Consider the following 27,341-nt stretch of genomic DNA (forward strand, 5'->3'; position numbering starts at 1 on the left):
ACGTTTGTTTTTCTCTTTGGGACTTACTTCACTTTGTATTACAGTCTCTAGGTCCATCCATGTCTCTGCAAATAGCAGAATTTCATTCTTTTTTTATGGCTGAGTAATATTACATTGCATATATGAACCACATCTTCTTTATCCATTCTTCTGTTGATAGACATTTAGGTTGCTTCCATGTCTTGGCTATTGTAAATGGTGCTGCTATGAACATTGTGGGGGGGGGGGGGTACATGTCTCTTTTGAATTATGGTTTTCTCTGGCTATATGCCCAGGAGTGGGATTGCTGGATCATATGGTAGCTCTATTTTTAGTTTCTTGAGGACCGTCCCTACTATTCTCCATAGTGGCTGTATTAATTTACATTCCCACCAACAGTGTAGGAGTCCCTTTTCTCCACACCCTCTCCAGCATTTATTGTTTGTAGATTTTTTGATGATGCCCATTCTGACCGTGAGGTTATAACCTCATTGTAGTTTTGATTTGCACTTCTCTAATGATCATTAATGATCTTAAGGGAACCAAAGAGCCAGCTGTTCTCAGGCAAGAGAAGGAACAGTAGCAAAGACCACAAACCAGTGGTGACGCCTCCCAGTTCTGCTTCAGTGGGGATTAGCCTGAAGCCTCAACCACCAGATCCACTGGGACCTAAAGGAGGAGGATGATACTGACCTTTTCTGACCCTGTGACTTCAGTCAACTAAAGCTTAGACTCTGTGGACCTTGGCCCCAGTGCAATGCTGAATTCTCCCCTGCTCCAGCCCCTTCATGAATATGCATGTACCACCCAAGCGTTTTCCCCGCCCCGCCATGAATATGCAGGTACCCTGAGATTAACGCTTCCCCAGTTTTGCTGTTCGGGAAACGCTGCTTTGGGAAAGGGCCCCTGTGTTCTCCCTACTTGCGCAGATGATAAATCCTTCTCCTGGTTGTGGCTTGGTGTGTCTTTGGGTGCACACCCACCAAGAGGCGACCCCAGTTTTCGGGTCACAGTCCTGGGGTCTGGCCTTGATCTTATGGGTCTGAATTCACTTTAAGGAATGCAAAGACTCTAGTGGCTTCAAAGTATCAGGGACAAGGGTGTGGATGGGTCTGGGAGGGAGGTGACAGAGCACAGCTCCTATTCAGTGGCATGTGGGATCCTCCCAGACCGGGGCGCACCGTGTCCCCCGCATTGGTGGGCGGAATCTCAACCACTGCGCCACCAGGGAAGCCCTGATTCTTTTTTTTAAATAACTTTATTTTTTTAATTGGAGTATAGTTAATTTACAATGTGTTAGTTTCAGGTGTACAGCAAAGTGAGTCAGTTATACATATACATATATCCACCCTTTTATCAGATTCTTTTCCCATAGAGGTTATTACAGTGTATTGAGTAGAGTTCCCTGTGCTGTACAGCAGGTCTTTATTAGTTATCTATTTTATATATAGTCATGTGTATATGTTGATCCCAATCTCCCCATTTATCCCTCCACCCCCTTTGCCCGCTCGTAACAATAAGATTGTTTTTTATGTCTGTGACTCTATTTCTGTTTTGCACCTAAGTTCGTTTGTACCAGTTTAGTATTGTATTCCTGAGCGGTGAGAAGCTGAACCTGAATTCGGTAACACTTTGTCTTTAGAGTTGGTGAAAGGATTCAGCCCCACACAAGCAGACAGCTTGTCTTCAGGCCATTTTATTTTGACCCCAACGGAGATCTCTAGGGAGCGGGGACCTAGTTTTCCCGGGCGGTCGGCTCTTGTGGGTCAGCTTCCCGATCGCACCAGCAGAGGGGGAACCGACCACAGCAGGGCTGGAGCCACGGCTTCCAGAGGTTGTCCGGCATGTCCAGCTGCAGTGGAACCGGGCTGAGCGTCCGGCGATGGTCCTCCACGGCCTTTGTGATTCTCTCCATCACCTCATGGAATGAGGACTCCGTGTCTGGCGTGAGGGCGTGGGCCTCGGAAGGGTCTCTCGAGAGGTCAAACAGCAACGGTGGGTCATGATGGGCTACTTTGTCCCCAGAGCATGGGCAGACCCCTCTCCCGTAGCAGGCACTGGCTCCGGCTGGGTGGAACACTGGGGTCACGTAGTGGACTTTCCACACTGCCCCTCCTGGAGGAAGGGCAAGAATTGGGGAGGGTTGGCATGGAGACACAGGACACATTGCTGGAGAGCTGGGTGATTCACAAGTGCCAGGGGCTGGAAGCAGCCCAGGTGTCCATCAAGTGATGGATGGATACACAGCATGGGGGCCATCCACACAGTGGAATATCACACAGCCATGAAAAGGAGTGAAGCTCTGACACAGGCTGCCACGTGGATGGACCTTAAACACACGTTGCTCAGAGAAAGAAGCCAGACACAGAAGGACACACAGTGTGTGATCCGTTTGTAGGAAGCGTCCAGAACAGGCAAATCCACAGACACAGAAAGTGGGTTCATGGTTACCAGGGGCTGGGGGAGGGGGATTGGGGAGTGAGTATTTAATGGGTTTGGAGTTTCATTGTGGAGGTGATGAAAATGTTACAGAGCTAGATGACGGTGAGGTTTGCACCCACTGTGAAGTGCTAAATGTCACTCCATTTTTACATTCGAAAAGGGTGAATTTTATGGTGACGTGAATATCATGGACTGAATGTTTGTGTGTCCTCCACCCCTTCAACCCCAGATTCATTGTGGAAGCCTTGAGCTCCACCGTGATGGGATTAAGAGATAGAGCCTTGGGAGGTGATCAGGGTGAGACGATGTTGTGAAGGTGGGGCCCCCCGGGATGGGATTTGTGTCCTTATAAGAAGAGAAAGAGGCCAGAGCTCTCTCTCCCCAACATGAGGACACAGGGAGAAGGTGGCCGAATCTGACCCAGAAGAGAGTCCTCCCTAGAACCAGACCGTGCTGGCACCTTGATCTCGTACTTCCAGCCTCTAGAACTGTGAGAAATAAGTGTGCATTACTTTAAGCTCCCTGCTCTGTGGTCTTTTGTTATGGCAGCCGGAGCTAAGATGGTGAGGGAGAGCGCCACAGAGCTGTTTACAAAAAGGAATGAATTACTTGTCTGGACGGTGGTTTCCTAAGTGAATTCTCAGTGATGTTTTTCCGGAGCTTCTCTCTAGCTGTGAAGGTTCCACCAAGAAAAGGAGGGAAGGAAGGAAGGAAGGAAGGAGGGAAGGAGGGAAGGAAGGAAGGAAGGAAGGAGGGAAGGAAGGAAGGAGGGCAGGAGGGGAGGAAGGAGGGAAGGAAGGAGGGAAGGAGGGAAGGAAGGAAGGAGGGAAGGAAGGAAGGAGGGAAGGAGGGAAGGAAGGAAGGAGGAAGGAAAGAAGGGAGGGAGAGAGTAGCATGCATCTGTAAGACATCCTCCAGCGTCTGAGAAGACTTACTACTTAGAGGTCAGCTGGCACCAGATCTAGCTCAGCCTCAGGAAGCGATTTTGACCAAATGGAAGGAGAGACTGAGGCTGTCCTCACACCAGCACTGCCCCCCGCCGTGGGTCAGACCCAGGACTGCACAGCCTGAGCCCTGCGGCTTCCTGCTGCGCGGAGAAGGAGGCCCCCACTCTCCCTCTGGCATCCCCCCGCATCCTCGCAGGGCAGCAAGTCTGGGGAAGCCACACGTGTAACCAGAGGGCAGTGAGCGGGACTCTGGTGGCCGTGCCTCTTCCAGGACCAGGCGGGAGGGTTCCCTTGGATCCTGGTGTAGGAGGACCAGGGACCAGGGAGGGAGACGGGGCAGGGCTGGGGCTGCTCCTGGGACCTGGACAGGAGAGTGAGAATGAGGCCAGGGGTCCCCATGCAGCCAGCAAGTGTGGGCAACCAAGACCTGTGGTCAGACGGGCATCCCGTTCCCTTCGTCCCCACAGCCACCAGATTTCCCTGCGCGAGCCCTGGTTCCCAGGCTAGCACCGCTGTGGTTTGGTGTTTTTATGGGAACACTGGCTTCTGTTCCCTTCAAAGCATTTATGGTGACCTGCTGTCTTTTTTGGGTTTTTTTTTTTAATATTTATTTACTTATTTGGCTGCGCTGGGTCTTAGCTGTGGCACGTGGGATCTAGTTCCCTGACCAGGGATGGAACTCCGGGCCCCCTGCATTGGGAGCGCGGAGTCTTAACCAAAGGACCCCCAGGGAAGCCCTGCGACCTGTTGTCTTAACAAGTGTCAGTTTTCTCACCTGTGAACTGGGGACAGGAATTGTCACCTGCTGGGGTTTTCAGAGTAAAATGAGTTCATCGGCATCGGACGGACACTCATTCAATGTCCGTGATTGTTTTCATCGTTCAGCAGATGAGTACAGAGAGAAGACAGACAGAGTCGTAGGGAGGGGACTCAGGCCAGAGAGCGGTAAATAGACACCAGAAATGAGAAGATTGCCAAGAGTGCCGGATGCCTGGAAGAAAATACAAGCAGTCCAGGTGATGGAAGGCGGACGCGGAGGTGTGTGTGTGTGCAAGGTGCGGGGTGGGGTCATAGTGGATGCGGGACGTGAAGGTCAAGAACGGAGGACGGTCCGCCTCCTGAGCATGTTCTCGATGGCAGGGACGGGTCGTGCAAAGGCCCTGAGGCAGTAACTGCAGGTTCTAGAATCACAGGGCATGGTTCTGCTGCAGCTTGGTGACCGGGGGCTCCTAGGGTCAGAGATCCTGCCCCAGAGAAGGGGAGGGGCTGGCTCATGTCACAGGGAGGAATCGGTATGGTGGGTGGTCCTGGAAAGGTTTTCATGGAGGGCTAAGTGGACAACGGGAGTGGGATGAAGAGTGGACCTGGGGAGGCCGGTGAGGGGGCCGTCGAAGAGACATGGCAAGTAGGAACAGGGGACTTCCCTGGCGGTCCAGTGGTTAGGGCTCCACGGTCCCAATTCAGGGGGCGTGGGTTCGATCCCTGGTTGGGGAACTAAGATCCCACATGGCACGTGGCACGGCCGAAAAACAAAAAGTTAAAAAAAAAAAGAAAGTAAGAACACACTCCCTATCTACCTTGAAAAAAAAATTGAGATATTTGCCCAATAACTGAGAGAAGAGAGGTTCGGTAATGGGGCAGCCACGGGGTAAAGGAAAAGAGGATGAACGTTGATCCCAGGTATCGGTGCCACTCACAGCAGTGCTTGAAGTTTGGGCTATGGAACTGAAGGAAAGTTAAAAAAAACCCTTAAAAAGGGAAATCTATAATATGTGACTTTAAAAAATCAAAAGCGTAGCAATAGAAATCATCCCTAAGCATAAATGCTGGTAGACTGAACTGTGCAATTGAATGAAAGTTTTCTAAAAAATCGTAAAAGGGGAAATCTATAGTATGTAAGTTTAAAAAAGCAAAAATGTAGCAATAAAAATTATCCGTAAGCATAAATAGTTGTAGATTGTGCTAGGTAATTGAATGAAAGTTTTTGGGTTTTTTTGCCACGCCCCATGGTATGCAGGATCTGAGTTCCCCAACCAGGGATTGAACCCGTCCCCCTCTGCAGTGGAAGCATGGAGTCTTAACCACTGGACTTCCAGGGAAGTCCCTGAATGAAAGTTTTTTTTTTTTAATCTTAAAAGAGGAAATCTATGTTATGAAATTCTTAAAAACCCAAAAATGTAGCAATAAAAATCATCCCAGATGATGATACTACTGGAAAGGATGGACAGGAAAAGGAGGGAGATTTTTAAAAAATCTATTGGTAACTTCCTCAAATAAGGGGGATTCCAAAAGGTATTCTTTTATTCTTGTTTCAGACAACTGGACATGTCCAGAGAATGGTTTTGAGGCATAAAGAAAAAAGAGTGAGTTGAATTGCAAGAGGGCTATAGGCCTTCCCAAACCCTGGAAGAAAACCAAGTCCTTAAGGCAAATCCACAAAAAAGGGAGAAAATGTCAGGGCAAAATGCAGAATAATAGAGAGGGAAACAGAAATGAAGAAAAGAGAAGAAACTCAAATAGCTGAAAGTCTGTTACCACAGACCAAGGCAGAGGCAGAACTCAAGCAGTTAGAAAATTTAAAAATATAGTTGTTTAGTAAATCCAAGAGCTGGATTTAAAAAGATTCATAGAAACAGAAAACCTCAAGCAACTCCAGTCAGACGATGATGGAGAATCCAGCTATAAATATGGAAGCAATTAAAATACAATGAAATGACTTGGTAAGGGAGCAAAGTGCTTGGTAAAACGAATAGCTTTTCAATAAGAAGTGCGGAGACATAACATGCCTCAGTTTGGGAACACTTGATATTGTAAAGATACCACTTTCCCCCCCAAAATCATTTATACGTTGAAGACAATGGATATTGATATTCCTGTGGGATTAAAAAAAAATAGTTGCAAATGATTTTACAATTCTTTTGAAAGGACTGTTGGGCCACAACAGCCCAGAAAAGTTTGAGGTGCAAAAATTATTCACTAAACATGTTACTGCTTGTTTTACAAAGTTATCGTTAATCTAACAGGTATGAGATGGTGTCATGAAGTTAAGACACGTGGAAAGCAAATATAGATTAAGAGGACAGACTGGAAAGGTTAGAATCAGGTTGGAACACCTGTGTGTGTACAAGTGTGTGTGTGTGATGATAAAAGTTGCACCTCACCTCATGGGGCTGGGGGACGGGAAAGCCATAGACCAGAGAATTCCCTTCCGATCACCACGGGATGATCGACAGTGAAAGGACGTTGCCGGCATCAGAAGAAAAATACCGCCAAGAAGGAAATAAAGGAGCTCGCGTGGACATGCAAAAGCCACAAAGAAGCAGAAAATGCGAACGGAGGCCAAGACATGACTCCTTCAGGCAGGCTACTCACTGTTCCGTTGGTGCCACCGGGCTGCGTGCAGGAAGCTCTCGCAGTAATGCATCAGGAACTCGTGCTCCGAGTGCTGGGCTGTCCCCAGGAGCAAGGGCAGCAGGTCCCGGCCGTCAATCACCCTACAGGCAGGAGCACAGGGACTCAGGGCGGGGCTGCTGGAAGGTGGGCGTGGCCTTAACAAGCCCAGGGCCGCCCCGGGGCAGTCAGCACCCCAGCCGCCTGCACACAGCGCCTTCGGCTAAAAGATGTTGGAGGGTCCAGCTTGCTCGGCTGAAGTAATGGTCCCCCCAGCCTTATTCTGAAGGCACAAATAGCTAAACAAAATGGAAACACCTGCTTGGTTCTGTATGGATTTGAGCTTTAAGTCGTTATAGAACATGCGGCATTCTTCAACAAGACCTGGAATCATTTCATAAGTATATATAATAAAAGAAATCTATATGCCTATGTAGTGTATATATGCAATATACATCATTATATAAAAAATATATACCTTATATGCACAATATATATCATTATATACAAATAGACATATATACACTATATATGCAATATATAATATATACACAATATATGTATTATATATTCAATATATACACTATATATTATATATACTGTATATACAATATACATATACACATACCACATACATATACTATAGATATGTGATATATATACCCACCATATATACATAAAATATATGCATACCGCATGGATACACCACACCTATAGCACATATATATATACACCATGAATATACACAATATATATCATTTCATTTCCAAACGTGTATTCATATACACATACACATATGTTTACATATGTGTGTGTATAAATATATATAAATGTATATATAAATAAAACCAAGCAACAATATATGGCTGAATTTTATCTTCTAGCAAAATACATTTGTGATATACATGATGGACAAATTTTTATTTTTAAAACAAATGAGATATTATAAATTAATGTTAAAAATTAGCAGCCAGTTAGGAGGAAAAAAAATCAACCAGAGACATGATATTCAATGTAAGAGAAGAGAAAAGAGGAGAATGTAATATTCAACATCTCTGCTGATAAAGCAGTGGAAATGATAACACACATATATGTATGTGTGCATACACACATACTGTATGTGTCGTTTATATAATAAATAAATTACATGTATAAATTAAATTGATTTTAGTTCTATTATTTTAAAAACAGATGCTCTCACATACAGCCAGTAGCAATTCCTAGGGAACAATTTGACAAAATGTATCAAGAGTTTAGTAACTGGCCACACACTTTGACCCAGGAATTCAACTTCCAGGGGTTTTTACTAAGAAGGTAATTATGACAGGCAGTAAAATGACAAAGCCAGATTTTTTTTCAAAATGAACACGGCTGAAGTCCACCTGTAAGAGGTTAGTTGAAAGAATACTGTAAAGCCATTAAAATTTTTGTCCATGCATAAAGTGTCTAAATATATATAGATATATACATATATATCTCTCTATATATACTGAATATTTTATACAAATATATAAAATATAAATATATAATATATCTAAATATATATAGTACATAGGTATCATATAACTTAATTATGTATTCATCTCTACGTTGTCAAGTTTACGAAATAATTTTATTTTCTTTCTATTCCTCCCAAATTTTCTATCATTTTTAAAGGAAGAAAAACTGGAATCGGGCTTCCCTGGTGGTGCAGTGGTTAAGAATCCACCTGCCAGTGCAGGGGCCACGGGTTCGAGCCCTGGTCCAGGAAGATCCCACGTGCCGTGGAGCAACTAAGCCCACGAGCCACAACTACTGAGCCCGCGAGCCACAACTGCTGAGCCCACGTGCCTAGAGCCCATGCTCCGCGACAAGAGAAGCCACCGCAATGAGAAGCCCGCGCACCGCAATGAAGAGTAGCCCCCGCCGGCCACAACTAGAGACAGCCCGCGTGCAGCAACGAAGACCCAACACAGCCAAAAATAAATAAATAAAATAATAAATAAATAAAAAAATAAGAAAAACTGGGATCATGAAAAGTCCCCACCACACTACATCAAAAGGAATCTCTTGTGATGAATCGTTAGTAAATTCATTGATGCGTTTCAGTGACAATCGTCCTCATTATCAAATGGCTCCACTTAAGACTGAGAAGAGAAGGACATTTTATGCATAAAAGGAAGCAGACGTTGGATCCCAGCAGAGAATGATGAGCGTTCTTCCCGATACTGATCTCACGGATGTTTTATGCCAAACAAAAGTGACAGTGATGTTTGACATACATGTTGGCTCTACACAAAACACAGCTACCTTCTTCGGGCTGCTCTGTACCTGTCATGGGGCACCTGGCCACCCCCCAGCTGGACCACGGTGGGGAAGACATCCATCAGGCTGGTGGGCTCGTGGATCAGGCGGCCAGCGGGCAGCACCCCGGGCCACCGGAGTATCCCTGGGACCCGGATCCCACCTTCCCAGCCGCCCATGCCTTTGCCACCTGTGTTTAAACATGAACAGGAAAGAATGTGATTGAAAACCCAAAGTGTTGCTTACCTGGGTGATTTAACCTTTCCATCCGTTTTAAATCTCTCTTTCTCTCCCTCCCTCTTTAATTACATGACGACATTTAGTTCCTCCCTGGCAGAGCATAGATTTTGTTTTATTTATTATTCTGGGTGTTGGTTTTCCACCACACGGGGGTCAGGACATGGATACCTTTGGGGACATTATTCTGTTGACCACAACGATCAGTTGGGTTCCTTTGGTTTTTGTGACTTTGCTTTGTAAACTCCCATTCCAGAGAAAGCGTTGGGAATTACTGGGAAGAGATGAAGCCAGTACACATGGATCTGGGAATGTCTCACCCTTACCTTTATATATCCCATTCCAGCCACCATATTGATGGTTTCCAAACTGAGCCTCTAAGGATCCCCCATGATCCGACGTAAAATAAACGAGGGTACTGTTGGTCAAACCTTCCGTGTCCAAGGTATCAAGGATCTGCCCTGCAAAGAATAGATGCGTGTGTGCCAGTCAAAATAGAAGAAACTCTTACACCGGATTTTTGGAACGCTTCCTTTAAATGAGTCTTCAGTGTTAAAGCTTAATGGGAGTCAGCAGTAATATAATTGTGCTATTTTAAGCATCTTCGATCTAAGATTGACATATGTCTTTGTATGTGCCCCATCCTGTTTCCAGAAAGTTTCAGGAAAGCTACAAGTGTACCTGCTGCATAGGACAACGTCGTGAACCCTTACAAATGAGGCAAAAGAAGATTACAGAGAAAAATAGGGAACAGGATGGTCTAGGAAAGACGGTGACAAAGGCATTTGTACGTGGATGAAGAATAGTTTTCAGTGGCAGTTCTAAGTTTCTTAGAGTCACATAAAAAATATCTGTACCCCCATGTTCATAGCAGCAGTATTTACAATAGCCGATACATGGAAGCAACCCGAGTGTCCATCGATGGATGAATGAATAAAGACAATGTGTTGTGTACATTCAACGGACTATTATGCAGCCTTGAGAAAGGAGGAAATCCTGCCACTTGCAGCGACATGCATGGACCCTGAGGGCATTATGCTCGGTGCAGTATGTCAGACAGAGAAAGACAAATACTGTGTGATCTCACTTATATGTGGGATCCAAAAAGCCACACCTACAGAAAGAGAAAACAGATTGGTGGCTACTGCAGGTGAGGGTGAGGGGTGGGAAAAAATGGGGGAAGGTGGTTGGTTAAAAGTTACAGATTTAAAAAAACGAGTGTATTTCTTTGGTGTTTGGGTGTTGCTTTTTTATACAGTCTGACCAGGTCTGCATTTTTTTTTTTTTGCGGTACGCGGGCCTCTCGCTGTTGTGGCCTCTCCCGTTGCGGAGCACAGGCTCCGGACGCGCAGGCTCAGCGGCCATGGCTCACGGGCCCAGCCGCTCCGCGGCATGTGGGATCTTCCCGGACCGGGACACGAACCTGTGTCCCCTGCATCGGCAGGCGGACTCTCAACCACTGCGCCACCAGGGAAGCCCTGGTCTTCTCATTCTTTACATCCTTCCCTCCTGCAGTTTCTGGACGAGGAACCATCACTTTCTCATCTGGAAAAGGTACCTACCCACCATCCAATCCATCTCTTCTGTGTTGTCCCCGTACAGCCCATGGGGACTCCTCCCTCGGAAGTTCTCGGTAGTGATGAGAGGGGTGTGGACATGTAGAAAGGACACGAAGAGGAGGAAAGGTCCTTGCTTGTTTCTGAAAGTAGATACGATGTGATGGGAGTTATTTTTTGGTCAACCTGAGACTGAGCTCCCACAGATGCTAAATACAAATTTCCATTGTCACGTCCTTACTCAGACACACGACTGTGCTGCTCTACCCACCAGCAGCAACTGCGTAGATCTGTTCCACGGCGCGATGTTCCTGTGTCTGAGAATCTTCAGTGTGATGACTTTCTTCCTTCTAAAGTCTTTGGAAAAGTCCACACGAATTTTTTTATTTTTTGGCCGTGCCACGGCATGTGGGATCTCAGCTTCCCGACCAGGTATCGAACCCGTGCCCCCTGCAGTGGAAGCGCAGAGTCCTAACCACTGGACCGCCAGGGAAGTCCCTCCACACTGATTTTATACGTCTTTTTCTTCCTGATTATCGTTTTCTAACTCTATGGACTTCGGATGACTGAAAGTAAAATAGAATACCAGGATGCCATCTGGTCTGACTTTCATTTTATTGTTATTTCGGTATATTTTTCGATTTCCAACTTAGCTGAAAGAATAAGTGATTTGCACATTCAGTTTTCTTGACAACTGCTCTTATGCAATGAAGTTTAGGGTGTGGAATAGTCATGAAAAAACCCACTTTCAAAATGATGTATATGGGGTTATTAATCTCAAGTTGATTCTCCCCAATCTAGACAATTCCTCACCTTCCCCTGTCTTCACCTGATCTTTATGGTCTAATCTACACCCTTAAAGGACAGAAGCAAAGGTGAAGCTCTTAGACTTAATAAGGACACATCAGGTTAATTTGTTTTAATTTGAAAGCCAAGTATTCGCTTCACACCTGACCCAGATTTGGCAATTCCATCAAAAGCTAAGAATATTCCGGAACATGATCACCACCCAGGTAAGTTGGGGTTCCATGGAGTCACCCACTCTACTGGAACCCCTTTGGGGAGCACAAAGTGGCCTCCGTTTGGTGTAGCTTTTCATTGTGTCCCTCCTGGTCTGGCCTGGTAAGTCTCTTTGTCACTGTCACTCACATTTACATCCAGGCTGAAGTTAGCCACAGGACCGCTTGGTCCTGATGGTAGAGCTTTAAAAATACTTAGAATTTATTGCAAAACCTACAGGTGATTCAGTTTCATAGGTTCATTAAATACCACCCCTGTGGTAACCAGGGGTGCTCAAAGAATTGGACTGGCTCTTTTTTTTTTTTTTTTTAGCCATGCCACGTGGCTTGCAGACCAGGGATAGAACCCGTGCCCCCTGCGGTGCGAGCTCAGAGTCCTAACCACTGGACCCCCAGGGAATTCCCTGGTCTGGCTCTAAAATAAGAAGGAACAGCAGCAAATTTCAACTGACTGGTCAGTTGTTTCAACGGATCCAGTTGAGTTCCAGGGAACATCATTTATGCCCCATTTTACCAAAAAAATGTCTTTCTGAGCTGGGACCGTTTCACCACGCCAGTACCCATTCCAGAAGAAGCAGATTCCGAATTCATTTTCATCCTGAAGCCACCTTTGATACTCACCTTTTGACAAAGGATGAGACCTCCTTGAGCATAAGAGCCGTCGTCCTTTGAAGGGACATGGGCTGCTCGGTGATGGCGTGATTTCGCATCAGAAAGCAGTCGGCGTGAACAATCAGGGCACCCATGAAATAGGAGGTCGTGAGGCACAGCAGGGCCACAATGGCTGAGCAGATGACCAGAGTCCAGGAGCCCGCTACCAGGCGAGTGAGTTTCCCAGCGGTGAGTGTAAAGGCGGCCAACGCCATGACATGCGAGCAGACGTTGAGTTTATGCTCCAAGCCTGCACGCTTTTCAGACACTTCCCCGGGCTCACAGTCTCCCATCATGGAAAACGGCATTCCGTAGAAATGGTCAAAGCCATGGCTGAGCGGGTGGTGGCAGTAATCATCGGAGGATTCACAGTTGAGACCCAGATGCCATTTTCCTGAAAAGCAAGAAGTACGCACACGTGACAACGGTCCGACCATCCCTGGGGGCGTGGGTATGGTGTGCTTGCCAAGTTCTAGGCTCTCTGCTGGGTGGTGGGATGAGGTGGGGATGTAGAGGAGGTGGGGGTAGCGTTTGCTGTTGTTTGTACCACAGCCTGGCCAGGTCACTTCAAGGGAATGAGGACCTTGTGTAGCAGCATTTCCTGTGCTGCTGGAACAAAGTCCCATAACTTGGTGGCTTGAAACAACAGGAATTTATGCTCTCACAGTTCTGGAGGGCAAGTCCCAAATCAAGGCAAGTGGGCAGGGCCGTGCTCCCTCCAGAGGCTCCAGGGGAGGGTCCTTCCCGCCTCTTCCAGCTTCTGGGGGCTCCAGGCGTCCCCAGGCTCGTGGCCGCATCCCTCCCATCTCTGCCTCAATGGTCTCACTATCTCCTCTTTGTAGTCAGATATGTGTCTGTCTCCCTCTTGAAAGGACGCTTGTCCTTGTACATAAGGAAACCTGGATCATCCAGGATCATCTCCTCATGTCAAGATCCTTCACTGAATCACATCTGCAAAGACCCTTTTTCCCTAGGTAACGTTATATTTGCAGGTTCCAGCAGTTAGGACCTGCTATCTTTGGTGACCCTTATTCAGTCGACTCCCCCTGACTTTGCGACTGTCTACAGGAGAGCAATAATCAAGGCACACAGTGGTCACACGGCTCTAGAAAACGTCATCTGATGTGACCAGCGTGAGCAAAAGATTTCCTGCCTTTAGAATTCTCCGTCCCTTTTGCTAATTCATTATAATCACAGTCAGGGTGGTGGTGGGTGACAGGTTTTGCAGACCCCACCTGTCGTGTTCAGTCAGTGGAAGGTGATTAGCTCCCCTGCTGTCACTGCTGGAGCGTTGATACGCTCTGTGTACCTTCTCAGCAGCCCAATGTTGTCCGTCACCCAGAAAACCTCATGTGATTTCCCGAGCGATATATCCACGAATCTATTGGATTCTATATTCAAAGAGCTAAAGAGTTAGCTTTGCTCTTTCTGATCGACAAAGGAGACCGTTAGCAAAACTTATTACTATAACATGATAATGATCATGACTCCTTGAGCCCCTTTCAAGAAACTGCCGTCCCTAATTTTCATTCATTCCACACATGACGTAAGCGGTTTGTTGACGTATAGAAAGATAAGCCTGCTCTTTATGGAAGCAGACAGGAAGGTTCTAAGCTGCGTGGTCACATTTCTAGACAGGAAATGGGGAAACCCAGCATGATGAAAATTTTTGGTAATTTGGTAAAATTAGAAAAGAAATGAGAAATCCCACTGTGTCCCAACTATTTCATTTCCAAACTTCTTACTTGACTATAACCTCCCTATAAAAGTAATGTGCTCCAGGGAGATCAGCTCAGTGCTTTGTGATCACCTAGAGGGGTGGGATAGGGAGGGTGGGAGGGAGACACAAGAGAGAGGAGATATGGGGATATATGTATAGCTGATTCACTTTGTTATAGAGCAGAAACTAACACACCATTGTAAGGCAATTATACTCCAATAAAGATGTGAAAAAAAAAGTAATGTGCTTAATACTTAGAAAATGTCCATACCTATGAGTCCAGTGGCATAGCCTTTATCTTTCAATATTTTTGCAAAAGTTGTTTCATTTGGTGGAAGTCCTCCAGATACGCCCGTCCACTGAAGAACACGGTAACCATTACTGGACACCATACCTTTGATCAATCGTTTTCAAAGAAATGTTACAATCAGACATCGATTTGTATCATCATTATTATCACTTTAACTTAGAACATTCGGTGGAAATCTCCATTATTCAAAATTCAGTTGAAAATTTACTTCCGACGTGGGTTGGTCTCATGGGTTTTATTTTTGTCAGCAAAGGAAATGATTCATTAATCGAAAATGTTAGCGAGAAGACTTACGGTCCTGCTGTGTCAAGGTTGTAAGCCGAAAGAGAATTAAATGAAAAGGAAAACAGAATTAAAAATGATTTTATGATGTCACCAAACTCTTGATAGAATCCAGTACTTCTCAAACTGGTCTGCACATTGGAATCATGGGAGGGGTTTCCAGAATATCTTGACACCTGGTTATCATATCACCCCAGAGACTGTGATATTAGTTGGTCTGGGGTGGAATCTGGAATGGTTAAAAGGTCCCCCCAAATGATTCTCATGTGCGGAAAAGGTAGGGAACCACGGACATAATTCATCCTGACCCTGATAGATCCAGGACCTCTACCCAATCATTTAAAAATGTAGGTTCAATATTTTTATAAAGCTCTGCAGTGTGCAGTTGAGAACCAACGATTTAGAAGATGCTCTTTGCCTCCTAGACCTTTTTGATGACTGCAGCTCAGTCTGATCAGAGAGGATCCACTTGCTTCAAAGAGCGAATGAAGTTCTCAGTGATCACGCTTTGGAAATGTGGAGAATTCTGAGATTTTTCCAAAACCTCAAGAATGCGTCTGGTTCAATGAAGGCTAGTGAAAACCAAATAGTTCTAGGTCAGGACAAAGAAAGTTGGGGTGTTTCAGCTTATGTTGTCGAGGATTTATTCTTCCCTGAGCAGGTTGCAGAGAACTATATATAGGAGGGTCTCTGTGGGTCACTTTGATGGGTCAACTTGACCAGGCTACGGTCCCCAGCCATGCAAACACTAGTCCATGGGTCTAGGTGTTGCTGTGAAAGTCTTGTGTAGATTTGGTTAACATCTGCAATCAATCGACTTCAACTAAAGGAGGTGACCCCGTGCAGGTGGGTGGCCTCATCCAGTCCGTTGGAGGTCTCCAGGACAAAAGCTGAGGTTTCCAGACACAGAAGGGATTCTGCTTCAAGACTGCAACACCAGATCCCACCTGCGTCTCCAGCCTGCTGTCCTGCCCTGAGGATTCTGGACTTGCCAACCACACAGTCACACTAGCCAGTTCCTTAAAATAAATCTCTTTACAGAGTAGGAGACAGAGATGGTAGATCCTAAATAAACAGCTGATAGATTGATAGATGGTAGATGGATAGACAGATGATAGATGGATAGATAGATGATAGATGGATATATAGATAGATAGATGATAGATGGATGGATAGATGATAGATGAATAGATAAATGAGAGATAGATAGATGATAGATAAATGATAGACAATTGATAGATGGAAAGATAGATGATAGATAGAAGATAGATAGATAGATACATGATAGATAGATGATAGATAGATCTTGTTGGCTCTGTTTCTCTGGAGAACTCCGGCTGATATAGGGTCTGAAGTCTGTCCCTACTCCCAGGAGTCAGCTTCAGGGTCAAAGGGCAGAAGGACATTATACAGACTTTCAAACTTTTAGTCTACTTTCTACCCAAATCCCCAGGGAGATAGAAGATTGGGAGAAGAAAACCCTCCAAACCCCTCTGAAAAACAAACAAAAAAACCCCCCAAACCAAAAAACCAAAAAGCCCCAAACCCCCCAAAAACAAACAACAAAAGAAAACAAAAAAGCCAAAAAAACAAAGAAACAAAACACACCAAAAACCTCTCAAAAAACAAAACTAAAACCAAAACCAAAACCAACCAAACAAAAACCCCAGAACTTTATAACAAAAGATCTGCATGACTTTTAATGCAAGAGAGGATGATTTTAGAGCCCCTGAGGTGGAAGGGGAGGAATATTCTGTCGACGTATTTCCCTCTTTAAAATCATTCCGAGGTCTCAGATCTTTTTCTTGGGGCCACAGAGAGCAAAAGAAATTCCTTTTCCACGCGGCGGGCAGAGATTTGAAAACAATCTTCGGAGACCCCTATCTCTTCTGCTTCAGATTAAACATATTTGGTTACTTAAACTTTTGCACAACCAGAGTCATGATAATGCCTGTTAGGTCCCTTAATATCCCTCGGGGTAGATTATTACCTATGTTATACTAAGGGTTGAAAAGCTATGCCCCCCGGGGCAAATGTTGCCTACCACCTGATTGCATAACCCCTGCAGGTGGAGAATGGTTTTGTACGTTTTATTTAATGGTTGGGGAAAAAATCAGAAGTCGTATGTTTCATAACATAGGAAACTATATGAGATTTAAATTTCAGTGTTCATACATAAAGTTTTATCAGAACACAGCCATGCTCATTTATGTATGTAAGGTCGGTAGCTCTCAAGCTACAGCAGAGCTGTGTAGCTGTGTCACAGGCTACATGGCCCACAGAGATGAAAGTATTTAATATCTCGCCCTTTCGAGAAAGAGTTTGCCAACGCCTGCCTTATATAGTTATCCACATCACAGGAGACAATCAAATGCACCGGGCTCTACCAGTGTCACCTCATTATCTATAGCTCTTACGGACTCCAATCTGATGGGGGACTTAGAGCGTTCTCTTCCCACTGTACTGGAGAATCCGCACGTGATTAGTCAAAAAGAGCATGTTCCTGCCCACTGCGTGGTTAGACGGAAGGAAGGACAAACCTGATCGGAGAGGGTATCTGCCTGTTAGGAAAGCGGCTCTGCTTGGCGTGCACACGGAAGCCGCGGCGATGTGCTGGGTGAGCATTACGCCGTCCGCGGCAAGGCGGTCAACGTTCGGAGTCCTGCAGACGGAGACGTTAACTGCTTTACTCCTTAGCGCACAAACACAGAGGCTTTTCCCGTGAGCATAGTGACATCCTACTTAATAGAAAACTTTCCAGTCCCCAATTAACACATGCATGCGTTCTTAGGAACGAACAAAAGACAACGGCTTTGCAGAGCTGGGGATGGACCTAGAGGCTGTGATACAGAGTGAAGCAAGCCAGACGAGAAAAACGGATACCGTATCATATCTTTTCCATGTGGCGTCTAGAAAAATGGTACAGATGAACTTCTTTGCAAAGCAGGAATAGAGACACAGACGTTGAGAACGAACATATGGATACTGGGCGGGTGGGATGAATTAGGAGAATGGGATGGACATAGACACACTACTATATATAAAATAGGTAACTAATGAGAACCTACTGTGTAGCACAGGGAACTCTACTCAGTGCTCTGCGGTGACCTACATGGGAAGGGAATCTAAAAAAGAGTGGCCGTATGTATACGTCTAACTGATTCACTTTGTTATGCTGCAGAAACTAACACAGCATTGTGAAGCAACTATAGTCCAATGACAATTAGTAATTTTAAAAAAGGCAGTGGAAAAACTTCAAATGTCTTCTGAAACCTCAAAGAAGTATCCACTGCGTTATTATTGACCAAGTTTCCACAATATACGACTGGTGCCGAGGCAGATACGATAAGAGATCCAGCATTGAGAGTCCAGAGTGACTTCTCACTGAGGACACACAGTCTTCTTTTTTTCTTTACTTTTTATTTCATATTAGTGTGGGGTTGATGAGCCGTGTTGCGTTAGTTTCAGGGGTGCGGCACAGTGACTCAGCTATCCACAGACGTGTATCTATGCTGTTTCAGATTCTTTTCCCATTTAGGTCGTTACAGAGGATTGAGCAGAGCCCCCTGTGCTCTACAGAGGTCCTTGCTGGTCACGCATTTTAAGCGCAGCTGTGCGGGCACGCTACTCCTAACTGGAAGATTTGACTCCACGCTACCAGCGCACTGTCGGTGGGACGTGAGGGTGGGACTCAGATGCAGCGTCAGGGTAGTGCCTGTGCTACCAGAGACTGTGCTGATGGAGATCATACTTAACAGTGAAGCGATTATTCACACACAGGATGCGTGTGAGCTGGCGTTCGTGCAGGTGTGGGAAGAAGGCAGGATTAAGGGCGTTCAGAGAAATGATGTGTGTGCAATTCTGTTATAGTTTGAACTGCACAGACCGAGGGTCAGATGCGATAGCAGTGGCCTCTGCACCGGGGTGTCAGATGAGCAATTCTCTGGTCCTTGCCTTATGGTGTCGTTGCCATAGCAGCCGACATCTCCGATGCCGAGATCGTCTGCCATCAGGAGAAGGATATTCGGACGGGAACCAGATAGACTGCGGCAAGCTGAGGGCTTCAAATCCAGAAGCACACTGACTGTCAGAGCCAGCCAGCTCCTGAAAAACAAGCTACCCAACAAGGCTTCATGCTGCTTTCCACCTGATTGACACTACTTCTGTAAGTGGGAAGTTGGGTTCCCTCTTTTAGGGGACTTTGATATTATCAGCCCATTTCAGAAGAGTTTGAATACACCTCTTAGGCATTTGAATTTTTTCTCTCTCTGTCTTGCTTTCTTTTTTTAAAGTTAAAAACAACTCATCCTTTCATGGATGCCACCCTGGGCACGCAAATAAACAGCAGGACAAGGGTGTTCCAATCCCCAGCAGCGTCATGAAATAAAGATGGAAATCTGAATCTGATGGAATTTGTGTCGTGGGCTTCCCGGAAAACCAGACACCGGCCCCATGGCAAGACTTGACGCACAGCTGCATCGGAAAGAGTGAGGTGGAATTCTTTCTGGAGCTGCCGGGGAGCACCTCCCAGGAAAGGGTGCGTGCAACGTGTATATTAATCGTGAATCCTCAAGAGGGGAGTGATGAATTACTAATTTAGAAAGATCAGTTTACTATCAATGCATTCTGAGAAAGCGACATGAAGGAACACAGAGGCAGACCTAGAAGATGAACGAGTGCCCATCATCCTATCTTACCAAGAGTGTTCCAGATGTAACATGTCCTCTCTGTCCTTGTATTTCCTGGAAGAGATAAAGAGGTTGATATTAACACAGGCAGCAGAAAATGAACGAATGCAGGAAGTCAAACAGTAAGTCTGTAACGAGAAAGGGAAACGTGGATTCTCTCTGATGCTATCAATAACATCTTAACTACTAAAAACGCATCAAGGAATGAATGTTCTTCCCTACTCGAAAAGCTTTACGAATGCTGAACACTGTCTTTAGAACGGAGAACATGGCCTTTGTTAGCTCTAGCTTAGGTCAGAGTGTGATCGGTTTTGAGGCACTCTGTCAGAACAGAAACGTATCTCCCTGTAGGTGAAAGTTCCCGAGGTGTTCTAGATCCAGGAGTGGCTGCCAGGAACCATGTTTGGTCCAGATGGATCTTAAATCCCATACATGGAGCAAGGCAGCAAAGCCGCGTTTCCGCTGAAGGTTCTGGAATTCTGGGGCCTCACCAAGGTCGTGGTTCACGGCTCTCACTTGCACAAGCTCTGGACAAAGTGGGTGTTCCGCTCCAGTGGAACGTGTTTCAGCTTGAGGAAGCTGTGAACGCCCTTGAGATAGGCCCTTGGGTGAAACGGAGCCAATGTGCAAATAACGTACCTGGGAGCAGAATGTAGGAGGTAGGCTGTGGGCAGAGCTGGAGTGGCTCCGTCCTGCTTGGAATTCTGCTCCAGCCTGACGAGCTGGAAAAACCAGCTGGTTTGGGGGTGTCTGCCTTTGCGTTTGAGTCCTGATGTGACTTAAAAAAAAAAAAAAAAGAATGTGGGGAATTCCCTAGTGGTCCAGTGGTTTGGACTCCACACTTTCACTGCCGGGGCCGGGGTTCAATCCCTGGTCGGGGAACTAAGGTCCTGCAAGCCTCAAGGCGCGGCCAAAATAAAGAAGAATGTAGAACATGTGTTTATCAAGAGCCGACGGTAAATATTTTGGGCTTTTCTGCCCAGATGGTCTTGTCGCTACTACTTCTCTCTGCCGTCATAGCATGGAAATGGCCACGGACAACCCAGATGACTGGCCCTTGTTGTCCTCCAATTAAACTTGATTTCCAAAAACAGGCAGAGTTTGCCAAACAGACCAGAGATTCCTAATTCCCGATATAGAAGGCAGGAGTATAAAGGAAAATGCAAAATTCAGTGATAAAATATTGATATGAAATAATCTCCAATTCATATTTAAAAAATTTTTTGATTGTGGTAAACGCACATAACAAAATTTCCCATCTTAACCTTTTTTTTTTTTTTTTTTCCGGTACGCGGGCTTCTCACTGCTGTGGCCTCTCCCGTTGCGGAGCACAGGCTCCGGACGCGCAGGCTCAGCGGCCATGGCTCACGGGCCCAGCCGCTCCGTGGCATGTGGGATCCTCCCGGACCGGGGCACGAACCCACGTCCCCTGCATCGGCAGGCGGCCTCTCAACCACTGCGCCACCAGGGAAGCCCTATCCAATATATTTTAAATGGAAAAAAAAAAAAAAAAAGAGTCAAGAGAGTATGCTGCTGTCCCTACAAAGCGATCATAGGAAAGGGGAAGAACACGTGTATTTACGTGTCTACAAAGCCGTCTGGTGACAACAGCTACTTTCTGCAGATAACTGGCAATCCTGTCCCTTGATGCGTGAGAATCAGACCTTGGGCTAACTTTCTAGCTCTGTTTCCCTGGAAACCCAGTAAAGGTAGAATGTCAATGGGCGACTGGGCAACATTATGTGTAATAAAAATGCTGGTCCCTGGCAGCCTGTTTGTGGCCATGAGGAACCATGAAGACATGAGAGAATCCAACTTGGGGCTTCTGGGGGTCAGTGGCCCTTGACCTGGCATGGCTTTTGCAGTGACCCAGAAGCTCTGCTCATGAGCTGTTTGAAGAGAAGTTGGCTCGCGTGGTGGGCGAGCTTCCGAGCTGGGGACATCCAGCCTTTCAGAGTGACACCCTCTCCATCTAAGCTGTCCCCTGGGAAGGTGCAGACTAGCTGCTGGCTGGCTGTGTGTGCAGAGGCATGGATCGCTGTATGCAGGGCCTTCTCCAAGGAGAAATGGCCCAGTGTGCTTCCACCCTTCTCCTTCTGAGCTAGCCTGACATTTCCTGGTGCTTCATGTTCTCTGGACATTAGCCCTTGCCTGCAAGACAGAGGTGGCTCCTTCCAAGCTCACTTGCAGTTCAGGTGCTTTCTCACACCTCCCCAAGCTGCGTCCTCCTCAGCACAAGGACAGGGCAGCGCACCTGTGGTCAGCCGGATGACCATCGCATGCAACTGGGACAGGGCTTGGGCAGCGAGAAACCCCGCAGACAGGTTTCTCTGGATGGCTCTCTGTGGTCACTGCCTCTGTAGCGGGGAAGCTTTCAGTTGGGATCAAGGCTGAGGGCTCCCATCACGCCTGGTGAGACGTACCGTGACCCAGGCTGTTTATTTACCTCATTCCTTTCGAAGAAGGATCTTAGTGAGGTGTGAGCTACCTGGCTTGCTGCCTCTTTTTCGCGTCTGGTAGCTGGTGTACAGGTGGGGGACCTGTTGCAAGGTGATTGTGTCTGTTTGCACAGACACAGAGTTAGCTTTAGGGTTCTTTCTTGGTGTTATACATCCCATGGGTGGACAAGGTACAATGCCATGTACACCCCGCCCAGCCCATTAGAGTATCATACAGAGTAGTTTCACTGCCCTAAAAATCTTCTGTGCTTTGCCTGTTCATCCCTCTTCCCATCTTAACCCCTGGCAACCACTGATCCTTTTACTGCCTCCATAATTTTACCTTTTCCAGAATGTCATGGAGATGGACTCATACAATATGTATGTTGTGGATGAAACTACTCCACTCTCTGCTGCAAGGACAGAACACCAGGGACTTTGCCTACTAGACCTGTTTTAACATGTAGACAGTTTGGATGGCGTATCTCAAATTGAGCAGAGGGGGGAAGCTGGAAATGCTTTCGTTTCACACCATCGGCATTCGCCGTACCCTTTCGTTTGTTCCATTTTGCAATTTTTGGCTACAAATCTTTACCTCTCAGGAGGTCTATATGAACATTTTAATTTATATGTATTTATATATGAAATAAATACATTTATGTATATGTATGTATAGATACATGTATATATAAAATATATACTACACAATAATCATATATAAAAATATGAACATATATAATATAGTATAAAGTAGATATGACTGTTTTCTTTACATCTATTTTAATCTTTTTTTTTTCCCCCAGAAAAAGCATGTTATGGGCTTCTTCTGACTTTTCTAGGGAACGTGACTGGTTCTACTTGTTCTGCTGGTGGGTTAGAGTTGAGTGTATATACGCCGCTTGAGCACATGGTGGAAATGTCATACGAGGTTTAGTTTTATCAAATCTTTGGTTCACCTCTTCAGTGATAGGCTCTCTATACTTAGCTGCACAGAAGGAGCGTATTCTTCTGTTCCAAGGAACACAGCATCTTATCCCTTAGAACACTGCATGCTTTTCTCCATGTTGGCTACCAGAGAAAACTTTTCATAAGAAAGAGACAAAGAAAGAGCAGAGGGTAGGGTGGTGGTTGCAGGGGGTGGGGGGTGGGAGAAATGGGAGGATGTTGAAGGATGCAAACTTGCAACATGTAGGTAAATACTTTCTGGAGAGCTGACCCACCCACAGTGATTACACTCAACGCTGCTGCTGTAATGTTAAGTGTCAAAGTTGCTAAGAGACTAGATCTCAATTGTTTTCAACACAAAAAAGCAATGGCAACTACGGAGGTGATAGCAGTGTTAGCTAACGCTATTGTCGCCATCATATTGCAACATAGAAATGTTATCAAACTGACCCTTTGTATACAGCAAACTCTCACAATGTTATCTGCTAATTATATCTCAATAAGCACAAGGAGATCAACGGCATGCTTTGTGACGACCTAGAGGGGTGGGGTAGGGAAGGTGGGAGGGAGACGCAAGAGGGAGGGGATATGGGGGTATATGCATACGTATAGCTGATTCACTTTGTTATACAGCAGCAACTAACACAACAATGTAAAGCAATTATACGCCGATAAAGATTTGAGAAAAAAAAAAAAGAATACTTACCAAAAAAAAAAAAAGTCAAATACTTTGACCATTTAAAAGCAAAAAAGATACAGAAAAAGAGAAAGCAAGCCCCGCAATGAAGTATTACCCATAATGTAGCCTTTGAGGCTCTTCCAGGGGAGAAAGAATTACAACCCCTGGTTCCCCGCTGTCCTCCAGACCCCAGGCAGCACGTCTCATTTCTCCACTACACTTGAGCCCTGTTCCCAAACCCGGTTCAGTTTTTAATCTTAGCATCTCTTCAACGTCCAATCCACATGCTCCCAAATCTCTTAGCATCTCGCGTAGTTACGTTCGCTCTCTTTCTGAACTAAATTCTGCGTTCCTTGTAGACATCACCCAAGGCAAAAATCTGACATGCCTATCTTTGCTTTCCATGTTTAAGAAAGTCGCCGCTAACATACGGCCAGATGCTGCCGTGTGCCCTGCAGCCACGCGTACTTAGGGGGGCTGCCACGGGTCGCTGGCCGGGCTGGAGCGGCCTTGCTAGCGTCTCAAGAAAAGCTGGTTACCTGAAGGGCTGTCTCTGGGCCAGGCCAGCTGTAGGTAAGCGAACGGCTGCTTCTCCGGGGGGGACCAGCCCTCTGGGTGCTCTTGCCGGGAGACACGATCTCAGCTCTGAGTCAAGGACCTCTCTCCGGTGCACGCATGTGCCGGCTGATTCACTCTTCAGAGCAACAAGGATCGTACGGAAACCAAGTTAGGTTGTCCAGAGAAGGGGCCGGGAAGTCCCTGGCGTCTGCTGTCTGCGCTTTTCGGGTTTCTACAGAAGCCCTTCTGTTCTCATTTACAAACTGTAACACTTGCAGAGGGATCTCTGACAACTCTTGCTGGAAACAGGGAGTCTTTCATTCACAAGTAGGTTGAACCCCGCCTGGCCTTTGGTCAATTCAGACGGGGCATTTGCTGGCTGTGTCTCAAAGCAGGGAAGCAGTTGCCTTGAACATCCCTCTGGAACAGTCCTGAAACGTCCTGCTTCTGCCGCCTCTGGCATCCGCCTTCAAAATAAACAGAAGACAGAAAATAGCTCTGACTAAGCTGCAACTACCTCTAGATACAAATGATGTTTAATTACCTGATAACGTGACTCTCGGTGGAAAGTCGTTTTTGGCTGCACGCCAATTTCTTTTTCTTTTCTATTCGCTAATGTTAACATTTGTTCTGTACGTCTGTGTCTCTATTTCTGCTTTGCAGATAAGTTCATCTGTATCATTTTCCGAGATTCCACATCTATGTGTTAATATACGGTATTTGTTTTTCTCTGTCTGACTTCCTTCTCTCTGTAGGACAGTCTCTAGGTCCACCCGCGTCTCTGCAAATGGTGCAGTTTCGTTCCTTTTTATGGCCGAGTAAGGTTCCATTTATAGATGTACCCGATGTATCTACAAGCAAATCAGTTACCCCCCAAAAGACCCCTCCGGGGAATAAGGGGCTATTTGGAGGCGGGAGAAGACCTGACTCTAGCTCGCCTTGTCAATGTGACTATATCGCACCCCAAAGCTGGTGAAAACTGGGAAGAACAGGGATTGAAATTACTTATACCTGGTTGGTGGATTTTGGATGCAGCTTTCTGGGACAAAAAAAGACAACTTGGAAAACCTGCAGTCATGAGAACAGTGAACTTACTGTGAGTCACTCAGGCACGTCCGATGCTAGGTCACCAGCACTTTCCTGAACTTTCCAGAAGGTGCGGGCAGAAAGTTTCTGCCCAGGTAGGTTGTGACTGCCACCTGGCTGCACAGTAAGATGCATCTCGAATTCAGAAATACTATCATGAGGGCGTTGCCAATAAAATTTCCTGTGCTGCGGGCTGTCGCTTCACTCTCTTGGCCGTATGCGTTGACACACACCGGTTTTTAATTCTGAGGCAGTGAAATGTATCTATTTTTCCCTCTTTGATCGCTTGTACTTTTGGTGTCATAGCGAAGGAATCATTGCCAAGTCCGAAGTCATGAAGCTTTAACCCTGTATTTTCTGGTAAGAGCTTTGTCCTTTTAAGCCCCCTTTTTTAGGTCTTTGCTCCATTTGGAGTTCATTTAGGGGTCTATCCACGCAGTGGCATATTACGGCCATCAAAAGGATTGAAGCACGGACACAGGCTTCAACGTGATGAACCTCAAAAACGTGATGCTCAGTGAGAGAAGCCAGACACAGAAGGACACACAGTGTACGATTTCATTTACATAAATTGTCCAGGATAGGTAAAGCCATAGAGATTTGGGGCTGGACACGTTGAGTGGTCACCAGGGACTGGAGAGAGGGGATGATGAAGGGGGACTCTTACTGGGTAAGGGGTCTCCTTTCGGGATGATAAACATGCTTTGGAACTGGATAGAGGAGGTGCCTATACAACATTGTGGGTGTGTTAAACCCTCTGAATGGTAGAGTTCACAATGGTAAGTTTTGTGTTATGTGTATTTTAGGACAATCAAAGAAACGAAAAAAGAACCTGGGGATAAAAATGTCTGCTGGAGAACAGATTAAAATAGAGTTTGTAACTTGCCCCAAATTCCATTTCTAGTAAGTTGTTTGATCCACGGCAGTGGTTGACCTGAACGTGTCCACTTAATTATCCTGCCACTTCCCCTGAGAGAAAAGATGTTGAATTTGACCCCTTCCTTTAATAAGGACACGCTGGGTCCTGGGACCCTTTGTTGGGACCTGGGACCCTTTGAGGCAGTGCTGCAGTGCTTGCCCCTGGACACGCCTTTCCTTAAGCGACGAAATACAAAGAAACTCAATGGGACTAAAAATAACTGCGTGCATGCGCAGTTGGGACAAATTCTGCACCCAAAAGATACAAAGAGACCAAAAAAACACAACTGCCACTATTGAAGAGCGGGGAGCAAACACAGGTGTCGGGAGCAAAACCAGGGTACTACGCATGCCCCCTGCACACAGCACCACCTAAGGGGTGGGCAGACCACCCAAGCCTCCCCTCCAGCCCGACCCCTGGACACACCCCTACCCTCACCTCATATAAGGAACAAGTTTGCCCCCCCTTGTTCCCAGCAAGCAAGGGAACCTGTTACTTTTGTGAACTTCAGAATTAGCCTTTTATTATTTTTTTTTGAGAGGGTATCTATTGTAATTCTCGAAGGGAGATGTGCAGCTCATATCATTGCAATGAATAAATTAACTCTAAGTATTAAAAATCTTTGGTTGACACAGAGCCTAACAATTTGCCAGAGACAAGGATTTTCTTAGGTCACATTTACCTCGTAATGGCTCTAATTTAAGTTTTTATTAGTAGAATTTTTCTTAGTGAAGAGCAAATGTAGAGGGATTGGGTCTGTCTCAGCCGATGCAAAAACTGAATTTATCTTAATTGTTAGGGAAAAAAAGAATGTTTTTAGTAACAGATGTATTTAAAATTTTCCATTTTGTTGAGTATTCTCTTTAATACTTTATAATACTAATGATTCAAGGGTCATCGAATAGCAGGTGGTTTGGAGGACCTTCGGAATTTATGTGAATCTCTTTAGAAATCCCTTGTATAATTGGGGAACCGTATGGTAAAGACATCATCCAATCTGTTGAATTCCTTCCGGTGGGGAATTAGTAAAATAAAGCAACGAGGAAACTGCCTCCTCACTTTTCATTATTAATGTATTTAAATTAGAAAAAAAGAATAGAATCACAGAGCTTCTATTCTGAATCAATAACCCTTTGAATGCGAAAGTCAGAATCTTGCGTCATTCATATTACCCAAAAAGATAATAGTAAATGGGGACATTTACGGCTGTGT

At 45.7% G+C, this 27,341-nt stretch overlaps 1 protein-coding gene across 3 annotated transcripts; it reads right to left on the reverse strand.

Annotated features, from left to right (window-relative positions):
* Positions 1-1,280: 1,280 nt before the first annotated feature.
* Positions 1,281-24,547, reverse strand: ARSL (arylsulfatase L). 3 transcript variants are annotated; one of them, XM_079911658.1, is made up of 11 exons: positions 24,106-24,547; positions 19,514-19,558; positions 18,771-18,932; positions 17,357-17,478; positions 14,496-14,618; positions 12,475-12,898; positions 10,841-10,977; positions 9,605-9,739; positions 9,069-9,231; positions 6,741-6,862; positions 1,281-2,094 (listed from the first exon to the last, which is right to left on the reverse strand). In XM_079911658.1, the coding sequence occupies exons 2-11, from the start codon at positions 19,534-19,536 to the stop codon at positions 1,715-1,717; spliced, it is 1,791 nt and encodes a 596-aa protein (XP_079767784.1). In that variant the 5' UTR covers positions 19,537-19,558; positions 24,106-24,547; the 3' UTR covers positions 1,281-1,714. The 3 variants fall into 3 exon arrangements, with proteins under 3 accessions (XP_079767784.1, XP_079767785.1, XP_079767786.1); XM_079911659.1 differs by lacking the exon at positions 24,106-24,547 and having other exon boundaries at positions 18,771-18,877; positions 19,514-19,534; XM_079911660.1 differs by lacking the exons at positions 9,069-9,231; positions 9,605-9,739; positions 10,841-10,977.
* Between the last annotated feature and the right edge of the window lie 2,794 nt (positions 24,548-27,341).

The sequence above is a fragment of the Stenella coeruleoalba genome, assembly GCF_951394435.1.
Source record: "Stenella coeruleoalba genome assembly, chromosome: X".
NCBI lineage: Eukaryota > Metazoa > Chordata > Mammalia > Artiodactyla > Delphinidae > Stenella > Stenella coeruleoalba.